We start from the raw sequence: 14,050 nt of genomic DNA on the forward strand, positions 1-14,050 counted from the left end.
GACACCGCCGCGAATAAGAAGAAGAAGGAAAAACCAATGTACCTGAAGGATTATGAAAGGAAGGTCATTCTTGAGAAGGAGGGGTAAGTCATATTTGGTGAATTATGTACAAACTGTGGAGTGTTCACTGCGCTAAAATGCATTTTTGGTCCAGCTACCATCATTATCTTTTAACTTCATTCAAATGGCTGATGCTTGAAGCAACTGCTGGGGCAACTGGGTATGATAGGTTATGTTACTGGAATAATGGGGCCCAAATTTCGGCCTCAGTTGCTCCTGATTTTTTGGAGCAACTGGTGCAGAACGGAGTATCTTAGAAATTCAAATTCTCGGCATTTAGTTTGCTCCCGTTCTAGTCAGTTAGAACAGTTTCACTTTGGAACAGAATTTTTTTTTCAAAAGGAGGCGTGTCCAGCCACTTACGCCTGTTTTCAAAGTTTCGGCAGTGAAAACTTACTCCAAACTAACTTAGAATGGAGTAAGTGAAGATTTTTGTGCGCTGGAAAAAACCTTGTCTACACTTTAGAAAATCAGGCGTAGGTTACAAATCAGGCGTAGGGAATGGGGTGGGGGGGGGTGGTTTAAAGGGAAGTTTACAAACATTAAACACTTCAGTTTTACAAATAAAGAGCCATCATCAATAATAAATGATAAAAACATCAATAAATCAACCAATAAATCAATCAAAAAAAATTAATAAGAAATATTTTTTTTTTAAACTCAATAAATAAAACATTTTCTACTTATCGACTGCAGCACCGGGAGCCCTCCAACAGCGTGCTGGGATGCCTCCGTCAGTGTCTCTATCTATCTGTCTGTGTGTGTCTCTCACTCTCTGTCTGTCAGTGTCTGTGTTTCTGACAGTGAGGGGAGGGGGAGAAGGGGTGTAGTGGGGGAGGAGGGGGGGTAGAGGGAGAGAAGGGGGGGAGGAGGAGGAGGAGAAGGGGGGGGAGAGGAGGAGAAGGGAGGGTGGAGGAGGAGGAGGAGAAGGGAGGGGGGGGAGGAGGAGACGGTGGGGGGGAAAGGAGAAGGGGGAGAAAGGGAAAAGTGGGGGGGGGGGGAAAGGGGGAGGGAGGGAGGTGGAACGGGCCGGGCCCGGCCGGGCCCAAGACAGGCCCCGTCCCCAGCACCAGATTTACAGGTAGGTGGCATTGGGTCGGGTCGGGGGAAGCACGGGTCGGGAGTGCGGGTTGGTTTGGTTCGGGTTGGGGGCGGGGGGAGGGAGGTCAGGTTGGGTGGGGGGGGGTCGGGAGCACGGGGTGGGGAGAAGCGGGAGTCGAGTCGGGTCGGGAGGAAGCAGGAGCTGGGCGTGGGAGGCAGCCTTATGCACGCAGCCCCAGTGAGGCCATTGGGCCAGGGCTAGGGGCTGTGTGCTTCGGGCCCCTCCCACACAGTTTTGGGCGCCTGGAGCTACTGCACATGCCAGCCGCCCCTATCCCACGCCTCCCGTACAGGCTGGCCCGCTGTCTTCCCTGGTCCAAGGTAGGATTTACTTCAAATATTTAATTGTTAATTAATTGTTTACCTGAGTTCTTTATTTTTATTTAGTTATTTTAACTTTTGTTTGGAATGTTTGCTGCTTGGTGCCTGGGTGCCGGTCCTTACTTACTTATCTGTGCCGATTTCTGCACTGCCCGCAAGGTTTTTCAGAGCTGGCCACATACGCTGACCTAAGTCGATTTGGTGTAAGTGTTAGCTGGCTAAAGTTGCATAAATGGCCAAAACTGCCGTAAATGTCTGGGAACGCCCCCCCCCCACCCCCTCCACTTTGAAAAAAAAACTGAACTAAAAAAAATCGTACCTAACTATGTTACTCTGGAGCAAGTTTATTGAGGAAAATGTTTTTTTTTAACTTGGGTCAGAAAAGCTAACTTACTCCAAAAAAAATTGATGCAAGTCATGACCATAATTGGGCCCCAAATCTGGTGAAGTTTCGTTGCACTCCCTCAATGGCAAATAGTATATCCTTCCTTAGGTAAGGAGACCAAAACTGTACACAATACTCCAGGTGCGGTCTCACCAGGGCCCTATATAATTGCAGCAAGACGTCTTTACTCTTATACTCAAATCCTCTAGTAATAAAGGCCAGCATACCATTTGCTTTATTAATTGCTTGCTGTACCTGCATGTTAACTTTTACGTCCTCTCATCAAGCCTTTACCACTCTGCTTATTGGGGCACTCTACCCTGGGATGGAGTGTCCTATTTGGGGTAGGAATCAAATGTTCAGTTAGGACACACTACTTCAGTTCAGTGTCTGAAGGGAAGTTGATTTTCGCCATTGTGTTTGTGCAAGATATGGGTGACAGCACTATGACAGACGCTGTTTTGCTTCTTTCCTAAATGTACTTGTTTTTATTACAAAGGAAATATGAAGATGAAGAGAGTGATGAGGAGGACTCGAGAGTGAAAATTGAGGTAGGGGAGCTGCAAGTTATTTTATTTTCTGTTTGTATGGCTGGCGCTACTGTTGCTGGGAGCATTCTGTGTTACGGGGGATTATATCCGTGCTGCTTGTGTGTTACTTTATGCACATTTTTTTATTTGCTTTTCTCTCTCTGATATATAATGTGGCCATGGGGGAGAGAGGGGAGAGGGATAATCCTGGGAATTCTGCTTACCAGTTTGAAATTATCAGTAGTTTAAAAAAAATTGGTAATGTTAAGTGTACAAATGAACAGACTTGGGATCATTATCTCAGAGCAAGTGTGTAGTGTCTGCGGAATAGGTTGATGGCTCATGTCAGCTGACTGCCTATCACAAAGTCTGGTTGTTGGTAGTGGTGGTGGGGGGGGGTGGTTTGGAAAGGTGGAGGGGGAAAAAGGATCAATTTACCTTGCCCCTTTTTATAATTTTCTCCCCTTCCTTATCCCAGAGGCACTGACTTAACAACAGCAACTTGCATTTATAAGAACATTAGGAATAGGAGCAGGAGTAGGCCATACGGCCCCTCGAGCCTGCTCCGCCATTTAATACGATCATGGCTGATCTGATCGTGGACTCGGGTCCACTTCCCCGCCCGCTCTCCATCTCCCCATAATCCCTTATTCCCTTATCGATTAAGAAACTGTCTATCTCGGTCTTAAATTTATTCAATGTCACAGCTCTCTGAGGCAGCGAATTCCACAGATTCACAACACTCTGAGAGAAGAAATTCCTCCTCATCTCTGTTTTAAATGGGCGGCCCCTTATTCTAAGATCATGCCCTCTAGTTCTAGTCTCCCCCATCAGTGGAAACATCCTCTCTGCATCCACCTTGTCAAGCCCCCTTATAATCTTATACGTTTCGATAGGATCACCTCTCATTCTTCTGAATTCCAATGAGGAGAGGCCCAATCTACTCAACCTTTCCTCATCAGTCAACCCCCCTCATCCCCGGAATCAACCTAGTGAACCTTCTCTGAACTACGTCCAAAGCAAGTACATCCTTTCGTAAATATGGAAACCAAAACTGCACGCAGTATTCCAGGTGTGGCCTCACCAATACCCTGTATAACTGTAACAGGACTTCTCTGCTTTTATATTCCATTCCCTTTGCAATAAAGGCCAAGATACCATTGGCCTTCCTGATCACTTGCTGTACCTCATACTAACCTTCTGTGTTTCATGCACAAGTACCCCCAGGTACTGCTGTACTGCAGCACTTTGCAATCTCTCTCCATTTAAATAATAACTTGCTCTTTGATTTGATATAGCGCCTTTAACGGAGTAAAACATCTACTGGGATGCAGTTGAACGGGCACCGACAGCCCTCGTTCCCCCTGCCCAAATAATTGCTCCTCACCTGTGCCTAAGCAGAGAGAGTCTCTGGCTGAGCTCCATTCTGCCCTCGATGTCGTCCATGCATTGCTGGACTGCAGTCAGGAGAGGGGTCGCTGACTGACGTATATTTCTGCTACGTAGCCAAAGTCACGCAGCCTCCCCAGTGCTGCCCGGGTGAGATCAGCTCGTTCAGCACAGACTAAGATCCGAACCTGTGATCGTTCAGTTGCTGACACTTTACACGGAGTGGCTCAGTGGGCAGCACTCTCGCCTCGGAGTCAGAAGCTTGTGAGTCCGAGTCCCACTCCAGGGACTTGAGCACAAAAATCTAGGCTGACGCTCCCAGTGCAGTCCTGGGGGGATGCTGCACAGTCGGAGGTGCCGTCTTTCGGATGAGACGTTAACCCAAGGTGGACATAAACGATCCCGTGGCATTATTTTAAAGATGAGCAGCAGAGTTATCCCCGTTATCCTGGCCAATATTTATCTCTCAATCAACATTACTTTTTTTTTAAAACAGACTATCTGGTCATTATCACATTGCTGTTTGTGGGACCTTGCTGTGCACAAATTGGCTGCTACATTTCCTACATTACAACAGTGACTACACTCCAAAATAAGAACTTAATTGGCTGTAAAGTGCTTTGGCACATCCGGTGCTTGTGAAAGGGGTTATTTACTAGGCCATCACGGAAGCTCATCCTAAAAGCAGTACTTTCCAATGAACATTTCAGTAATGTTTCCGTCCAAGCTTTCAATGTTGCAGACAGCCCAAGAAGTCTCGGCAAACCATTGTTCCATAGATGTCTGTTTGCAAATAGGAATGTTCTTTCGTGATGGTGACAGATATTGTTGGATCTTGATTTCAGAGAGCAACATCCCCCAGTTACATGGAAGAACAGAAGCAACTGAGAGAAAAGTGAGTATATGGCAGACTCGTCCTTGGGACAAGCATTGCTCGAATACACTATAGTTCATTCATCTAATCACTGATTCCAGTCCAAGAACCTGTCTTTTACCCCTACTCTTTTCTTACTGCCCTCCGGCCGTCTTTCTGTCCCAAGTGGCCACATTCCTCTTAATTCCACGTGCCATTGTCTTTGCTGCAAGCCCTGGCCCAATATTTATCCCTCAACATCATTAAAACAGATTATCTGGTCATTATCACGTTGCTGTTTGTGGGAGCTTGCTGTGCGCAAATTGGCTGCCGTGTTTCCGACATTACAACAGTGACTACCGTTCAAAAAGTACTTTATTGTCTATAAACCGCTTTGGGGCGTCCGCTGGTCGTGAAAGGTGCTCTATATAAATGCAAGTCTTTCCTTTCTGTAAAAGAAAGACGGGGCTGGATTTAAACGTTTGTTGCTCAATTTTACTTGCTGATGTGGTGCTGTTTTTTTCTGTAGTTTTCGCAAGTTTGTCGAAGACAGTGACGAGGACAGCGACAGCGGGAACGATGGCGGCTTTGGTTTTCTGAAACCGCGGGTGAAATCCACAGAGGAGAAGGTACATTGTTTTGCCATTGCTAGTTTCTATGCAACATCCTCTCTCTGGGGCAGTGCACGTCACCGCACCCATTATTAGCAGAAGTGATTTTTTTTTTGTGTGCAGCAAGTATTGTTGCCTTAACTCTTTATGCAAAATTGCAGTACTTCCACAGCAAACTGCATCGTGTGCAAGTGTGTCGAAATACATGGGAAATGAGTCGTGTCCAATGTTTCCCACTAATTTTTTTATTTTGGTGCGTGGTCCCTTTAAATTCACTGCGAGGCCGTTGCATGCGTAGCATCTTTTCCAGCAGCTGCCGAGCGGCCATCGCGGGACCTCCCGATGCACGGCTGCACACCTTGGGGAACATTGGTCTTAAGAACATAAGAAATAAGAGCAGGAGTCAGCCATTTGGCCCCTCGAGCCTGCTCAGCCATTCAATAAGATCATGGCTGATCTGATCATGGACTCAGCTCCAGTTCCGCCCGTTCCCCATAACCCTTTACTGCCTTATCGCTCAAAAATCTGTCTATTTCCACCTTAAATATATTCAATGACCCAGCCTCCACAGCTCTCTGGGGCAGAGAATTCCACAGATCCACAACCCTCTGAGAGAAGAAATTCCTCCTCATCTCAGTTTTAAATGGGCGACCCCATATTCTGAGACTATGTTCCTTAGTTTTAGTTGCCCCTATCAGTGGAAATATCCTCTCTGCATCCACCTTGTCGAGCCCCCTCATTATCTTATGCGTTTCGATAAGATCACCTCTCATTCTTCTGAACTCCAATGTGTATAAGCGCAACCTATCTTCATACGTCAACTCCCTCAACTCCGGAATCAACCTAGTGAACCTACTCTGAACAGCCTCCAATTCAAGTATATCCTTCCTTAAACACGGAGACCAAAACTGTACGCAGTACTCTAGGTGTGGCTTCACCAATACCCTGTACAGATGTAGCAGGACTTCTCTGCTTTTATACTCTCTTCCCCTTGCAATAAAGGCCAACATTCAATTTGCCTTCCTGATTACTTGCTGTACCTGCATACTAACTTTTTGTGTTTCATGCACAAGGCCCCCCCAGGTCCCTCGGTACTGCAGCACTTTGCAATTTTTCTGCATTTAAATTGTAATTTTCTTTTCTATTTTTTTCTGACAAAGAGGATAGCCTCACATTTTCCCAACGCTACCTAATATTAATGAAACGTTGCAACTAGGCAGGGGCGGAACAATGAAATGAGGAGAAAACGGAATAATCCCTTCTGTTCCTTCATGAAATAATACCTCAACTTTCAGTACCCTGATCGTGTGGGTTTTGGGTGCCAGTGCTGATATCGGTGGCTTGGTAACCCTGGATCTTTTTCCTCAGCAGCGCTGTTTAACATCGTGAGGTCCCGATTTAAAATTTCCGAGGTATGACTGCGTTTTACATTGAGTCACAGTCTAAGGATAAGGGGTAAGCCATTTAGGACCGAGATGAGGAGAAACTTCTTCACTCAGAGAATTGTGAACCTGTGGAATTCTCTACCACAGACAGTTGTTGAGGCCAGTTTGTTAGATATTTTCAAAAAGGGAGTTAGATGTGGCCCTTACGGCTAAAGGGATCAAGGGGTATGGAGAGAAAGCAGGAATGGGGTACTGAAGTTGCATGATCAGCCATGATCATATTGAATGGTGATGCAGGCTCGAGGGGCCGGATGGCCTGCTCCTGCACCTAGTTTCTATGTTTCTATGAAACTGCTGAGCATATGTATAATCCCTTTCAAGGGAGAAAATAAACGTTCTGTTACTCTCGGCTCAATCTGAGCAGGAGCTATCGCGTCAGAGCTGCCGAGTGACTTTATATTTCCTGCTGTGTACATTTTCACTTCCTCCCTGTGGCATGGCAGTGGGTAATGTTGTGCACGGTGTCGAATTGAGGTTCTCGCCAATAATAATGATCAAACATGTGTTGCGCTTTCAAAGGAAAAAGAGGAAGAGTCCTACATCAACTGGCTGAAAGGGCAAAAGGAATTACAAGAGAAGGAGGAGCTGCAGGACATGGTGAGTAGTTTCTATTCAATTTCCATTCATAAAAACGGAAGAAATAAGAGTCCGGCCCCTTGAGCCTGCTCCGCCATTCAGTATAAGATCATGGCTGATCTACCTCAGCTCCACCTTGATTTCCTTCGTACCCAAAGATCTATCGATCTGTGTCTTGAATATACTCAACGACTGAGCCTCCACAGCCCTCTGGGGTAGAGAATTCCAAAGATTCACCACCCTCTGAGTGAAGAAATTTCACTTCATCTCAGTCCTAAATCGCCGACCTCTTATTCTGAGATTGTGACCCCCCTGGTTCTAGACTCCCCAGCCCGGGGAAACATCCTCCCTGCATCTACCCTGTCAAAACTCCTTTAGAATTTTTAATGTAACAATGACCTCTCAATATTCCAAGCTCTAGGGAATATCGGCCTAGTCTACTCAGTCTCTCCTCATCGGGCAATTCCCTTAACTCAGGAATCAGTCTAATGATTCATTGCATTTCTTCTGAGGCAATTATATTGTTCTTGGTATGAGCAGACATGTGATCTGTGTACGTGTATCTGGGTGCATATGTATAATTTATCTTATTTATATTATATTTTGTAATAAGAATGGTGTGTCAGAGTGCACAGATGTCACAATCTCGGTGTCACTCTTTGTTGCAGATTCAAAATAAACTTAAAACCCAGGGTGCTTCTGACCTGCACTTCTAACCTTCAGCCTCAAACTGACCAGCACATTTCCACCTGCAAACTTTCCCAAACAAGCCCGAATGATGTGAGCCACTTCTTACTTAAAAATTAGACTTTGTGGCTTTATAGGAACACAGATGTACCGTAGCTGAGCAATTGCATGGTTTAATCGCATCGTTGACCTTGCCATGAACATTCCATATGAGGGGTGTGTCTGTGTATACATCTAGTCCCTAATTGCTCAATGAATAATTGCTTTCATAATCATAGGCAGGCCCTCGAAGTCGAGGATAGAAACATAGAAACATAGAAAATAGGTGCAGGAGCAGGCCATTCAGCCCTTCTAGCCTGCACCGCCATTCAATGAGTTCATGGCTGAACATGAAACTTCAGTACCCCCTTCCTGCTTTCGCGCCATACCCCTTGAACCCCCGAGTAGTAAGGACTTCATCTAACTCCCTTTTGAATATATTTAGTGAATTGGCCTCAACTACTTTCGGTGGTAGAGAATTCCACAGGTTCACCACTCTCTGGGTGAAGAAGTTTCTCCTCATCTCGGTCCTAAATGGCTTACCCCTTATCCTTAGACTGTGACCCCTGGTTCTGGACTTCCCCAACATTGGGAACATTCTTCCTGCATCTAACCTGTCTAAACCCGTCAGAATTTTAAACGTTTCTGTGAGGTCCCCTCTCATTTTTCTGAACTCCAGTGAATACAAGCCCAGTTGATCCAGTCTTTCTTGATAGGTCAGTCCCACCATCCCGGGAATCAGTCTGGTGAATCTTCGCTGCACTCCCTCAATAGCAAGAATGTCCTTCCTAAAGTTAGGAGACCAAAACTGTACACAATACTCCAGGTGTGGCCTCACCAAGGCCCTGTACAACTGTAGCAACACCTCCCTGCCCCTGTACTCAAATCCCCTCGCTATGAAGGCCAACATGCCGTTTGCTTTCTTAACCGCCTGCTGTATCTGCATGCCAACCTTCAATGACTGATGTACCATGACACCCAGGTCTCGTTGCACCTCCCCTTTTCCTAATCTGTCACCATTCAGATAATAGTCTGTCTCTCTGTTTTTACCACCAAAGTGGATAACCTCACATTTATCCACATTATACTTTATCTGCCATGCATTTGCCCACTCACCGAACCTATCCAAGTCACTCTGCAGCCTCATAGCATCCTCCTCGCAGCTCACACTGCCACCCAACTTAGTGTCATCTGCAAATTTGGAGCTACTACATTTAATCCCCTCGTCTAAATCATTAATGTACAATGTAAACAACTGGGGCCCCAGCACAGAACCTTGCGGTACCCCACTAGTCACTGCCTGCCATTCTGAAAGTACCCATTTGCTCCTATTCTTGCTTCCTGTCTGACAACCAGTTCTCAATCCACGTCAGCACACTACCCCCAATCCCATGTGCTTTAACTTTGCACATTAATCTCTTGTGTGGGACCTTGTCGAAAGCCTTGTGAAAGTCCAAATATACCACATCAACTGGTTCTCCTTTGTCCACTTTACTGGAAACATCCTCAAAAAATTCCAGAAGATTTGTCAAGCATGATTTCCCTTTCACAAATCCATGCTGACTTGGACCTATCATGTCACCATTTTCCAAATGCGCTGCTATGACATCCTTAATAATTGATTCCATCACTTTACCCACTACTGAGGTCAGGCTGACCGGTCTATAATTCCCTGTTTTCTCTCTCCCTCCTTTTTTAAAAAGTGGGGTTACATTGGCTACCCTCCACTCGATAGGAACTGATCCAGAGTCAATGGAATGTTGGAAAATGACTGTCAATGCATCCGCTATTTCCAAGGCCACCTCCTTAAGTACTCTGGGATGCAGTCCATCAGGCCCTGGGGATTTCTCGGCCTTCAATCCCATCAATTCACCCAACACAACTTCCCGACTAATAAAGATTTCCCTCAGTTCCTCCTCCTTACTAGACCCTCGACCCCTTTTATATCCGGAAGGTTGTTTGTGTCCTCCTTAGTGAATACCGAACCAAAGTACTTATTCAATTGGTCTGCCATTTCTTTGTTCCCTGTTATGACTTCCCCTGATTCTAACTGCAGGGGACCTACGTTTGTCTTTACTAACCTTTTTCTCTTTACATACCTATAGAAACTTTTGTAATCCACCTTAATGTTCCCTGCAAGCTTCTTCTCGTACTCCATTTTCCCTGCCCTAATCAAACCCTTTGTCCTCCTCTGCTGAGTTCTAAATTTCTCCCAGTCCCCGGGTTTGCTGCTATTTCTGGCCAATTTGTATGCCACTTCCTTGGCTTTAATACTATCCCTGATTTCCCTTGATAGCCACGGTTGAGCCACCTTCCCTTTTTTATTTTTACGCCAGACAGGAATGTACAATTGTTGTAGTTCATCCATGCGGTCCCTAAATGTCTGCCATTGCCCATCCACAGTCAACCCCTTCAGTATCATTCGCCAATCTATCCTAGCCAATTCACGCCTCATACCTTCAAAGTTACCCTTCTTTAAGTTCTGGACCATGGTCTCTGAATTAACTGTTCCATTCTCCATCCTAATGCAGAATTCCACCATATTATGGTCATTCTTCCCCAAGGGGCCTCGCACAATGAGATTGCTAATTAATCCTCTCTCATTACACAACACCCAGCCTAAGATGGATGACTTGCTTCCATATTAAAAATAAGTTCTCAGATGACTGATAAGTCCAATGCGGGAGCTACCGTCTCAGTCGCAAGTTGGACAGACGTTTGGTTGAAAGTACATTGGTTGATGTGCCGGTTTGTTGAAGTGCTCGGGTTGTCTTGCGCTTGGTCTCCGCTTGTTCCCGGCGAAGAGACTCGAAGTGTTCGACGCCCTCACGGATTATGCTCTTCCATTTTGAGCGATCTTGTGCCAGTGATTCCCAGGTGCCGGTGGGGATGTTGAATTTCTTCAAGGAGGCCTTGAGGGTGTCCTTGAAGTGTTTCCTCTGCCCACCTGGGGCTCGTTTGCCGTGTTGGAGCTCTGAGTAGAGCGCTTGCTTTGGGAGTCTCGTATCTGGCATACGGACGATGTGACCCGCCCATTGGAGCTGATTGAGTGTGGTCAATGCTTCGATGCTGGGGATGTTGGCCTGCGTGAGAACACTGACGTTGGTGTGCCTATCCTGCCAATGGTTTTGCAGGGTCTTCCAGAGGCAGCATTGGTGAGACTTCTCCAGTGCTTTGATGTGCCTGCTGTATATAGTCCACGTCTCTGAGCCATATAGGAGGGCATGTATCACTACTGCTCTGTAGACCATAAGCTTTGTGCCGGTTTAAGGTTCTTGTCTTCAACCACTCTCTTCCTTAAGTGACCAATTGCATTAATTGCATTACCTGGTGTTGTACTTACCCGCACATAAAAAGTTTTAAAAGTTTATTGCCTTGTTTGCTGATCCCAGCTGGAGCAGTATTGGAGGGCACTACAAATCATAGAATCATAGAAATGTATAGCACAGAAGGAGGCCATTCAGCCCATCGTGTCTGTGCCAGATAAATAAGTTCGCCAGAACTCCCCCGCTCCTTTTCGAAATAGTGCCGCGCGATCACTTACCTCCACCTGAGAGAGCAGACGGGGCCTAGGTTTAACGTAGCATCTAAAAGACGGCACCTCCGACAGTGCAGCACTCCCTCAGTATTGCATTGGCGTGTTAGCCTGGAGTTTTGTGCTCCAGTCTCTGGAGTGGGACTTGAATCCACAACTTTCTGACTCCCAAGTGCTACCCACAGAGCCACGGCTGACACTTTAAACACAATCCGCCCAACATGGGGCTCAAACCCACCTCCCTGAGATTAAAAGTCACATGCTCTACCGACTGAGCTAGCCGTGCTTATATAATTTGTCTCCGTCGGGGAATTGAACCCTGGTCTCCTGCATGACAGGCAGGGATACTAACCGCGAGACTAACGAGGAACAAATGGTCATAGTATCTCTGAGACGTAGATGGGGTGTAGGGAAACTGCAGGCATTCCAGCTGCTGATCAGTATCCAGTGACTGCTGCTCGAAAGCGGGCATGTGTAGATATGTGGTGAGGGCAGAATTTGACTAGTATCTGACTGACTCAGCAGTGTCAGCTGTGGCTCAGTGGGTAGCACAGTCGCCTCTGAGTCAGAAGGTTGTGGGTTCAAGTCCCACTCCAGGAACTTGAGCCCATAAATCTAGGCTGACACTCCCAGTGCAGTGCTGAGGGAGCGCTGCACTGTCTGAGGTGCCGTCTTTCGGATGAGACGTTAAATCGAGGTCCCATCTACCCTCTCAGGTGGATGTAAAAGATCCCACGGCACTATTTTGAAGAAGAGCAGGGGAGTTATCCCGGGAGTCCTGGCCAATATTTATCAATCAACGTAACAAAAACAGATGATCTGGTCATTATCACATTGCTGTTTGTGGGAGCTTGCTGTGCACAAATTGGCTGCCGCATTTCCCACATTACAAAAGTGACTACCCTCCAAAAGTACTTCATTGCAAAATGCTGTGGGATGATGTCCGGTGGTTGTGAAAGGCGCTATATAAATACAAGTCTTTTAGATTTGCACATAAAGAATGATCATAGTTCGGGGGGGGGGGGGGGGCAATTGGCACCGAATGGAACTGTAATTCAGCAAGTCAGTACCTTCAGGAGAGTAAGGGTTGTTACAGAAGTAATGTGCCAATAATAAAATGCCCCGCTGTAGTAACTTCATACCATATAACGCAGTAGCCCAGCAACTTAATTTATAGAGTCTTATGCACAGCTGCTCATAGCCCAGAGATGTTTATAATTACCCTGAGCAAAGCACAATAATAAAGCTGGAATAATACCAGTGATTAGATCTGCAATTTCCTGTGCTTTGATGCACGGGAGTTTCTGTCCTGTGAGGACTTCCCATTGCTGACTCTGCGTTTGTTAACACCACCAGGTTTTGCATCTCCCTTGTGTGTTAACGATTGGTTGCACTGGCTGTATTTAGAAACAATGGATCTTTTGATGTCAGCAAAAGAGATCTTTTGATGGATCTTTGACTCATCAGGGCCAGATGTATTACCAGACCAGGGAAGGCTTCATCAATGCTCAGGCCAAACCTTAATCCTCAAGTGACCCCACCAGTATAATTTTGTCTGAAAACTGACTGCCCTCTAATTCCACTGGTGAATTATCCTTTTACAAATGAACCATTTCCTTTTGAAACAAGTGACTTTGAAAGGGTAGTTTTTTTTAAAAGTTCGTATTGAAGCAGCTGATTTAATTCATTAAACCAGACGTGACCACACTGCAGCCCTGTGTGTCATGTGAAGCCTTTCAGTGAAAGGCATACCCGATATATACCAGTATCTTTAGCATCCCCGATTTTAATCGCTCCACCATCGGTGGCCGTGCCTTCAGCTGCCTGGGCCCTAAGCTCTGGAACTCCCTCCCTAAACCTCTCCGCTTCTCCACCTCTCCTCCTTAACAACCCGCTCCTTAAAACCGATTTCTTTCACCAAGCTTTTGATCATCTGCCCTAATATATCCTTATGTGGCTTGCTGTCAGATTTTCTTTGTCCCACAATCTCCTCCTTTGGCTAGGTATCCGTTTTTATCATTACGTTCCTATGCAGTGCCTTGGGACGTTTTACTACATTATGAGTGCTATATAAATGCAATTTGTTGTTATCGAACGCCAGCGACTTTTCGGGTTGTCCAAAGTAACATTTTTGATTTGCGTTTCTGTGAAGCACCTTGGGATATTTTTCTGCATTAAAAGCGCTAGATAAATGGCGGTGTTAATCTGCTCATGGTAAATTTCATCAATGGCTTTTATGATTTATTTCCTGATTTCTATTTTAATGTAAGCCTTATTTTACAAATACTGCCCCTTGACAGAAAAATGACTGCCTAGTAAAATGGCCTGGCCTGAAATATAAAGCTGCCTACCTCTGGGAATTTCTGTTTTCTGTTTGGCGCTGGATGGCCCAAGGGTGAGGCGTGGGTAGAGACCATGCTCTGCTATTGGCTAGACCCACTTGGAGACCAACACATTTGTTTCCTGAAACTTTTTACGCAAGGTTGTAGTACACTGGCAGCACGTTACACTATGCACA

The 14,050-nt window shown here is 45.9% G+C and overlaps 1 protein-coding gene and 1 non-coding gene across 2 annotated transcripts in view; one reads left to right on the forward strand and one right to left on the reverse strand.

Annotated features, from left to right (window-relative positions):
- The window catches only part of kri1 (KRI1 homolog), a 43,554-nt gene that overhangs the window by 5,927 nt on the left and 23,577 nt on the right, over positions 1-14,050 (forward strand). Inside the window, exons 5-9 of the mRNA XM_070867278.1 lie at positions 8-83; positions 2,367-2,418; positions 4,632-4,681; positions 5,169-5,268; positions 7,215-7,292. Coding sequence (XP_070723379.1) covers positions 8-83; positions 2,367-2,418; positions 4,632-4,681; positions 5,169-5,268; positions 7,215-7,292 — 356 coding nt within the window. The remainder of the gene's footprint in view (positions 1-7; positions 84-2,366; positions 2,419-4,631; positions 4,682-5,168; positions 5,269-7,214; positions 7,293-14,050) is intronic.
- Positions 11,746-11,818, reverse strand: trnak-uuu (transfer RNA lysine (anticodon UUU)). Its single transcript has one exon. It is a non-coding gene; the product is annotated as a tRNA-Lys (tRNA).

This window comes from Pristiophorus japonicus, chromosome 24, assembly GCF_044704955.1.
Source record: "Pristiophorus japonicus isolate sPriJap1 chromosome 24, sPriJap1.hap1, whole genome shotgun sequence".
Classification (NCBI taxonomy): domain Eukaryota; kingdom Metazoa; phylum Chordata; class Chondrichthyes; family Pristiophoridae; genus Pristiophorus; species Pristiophorus japonicus.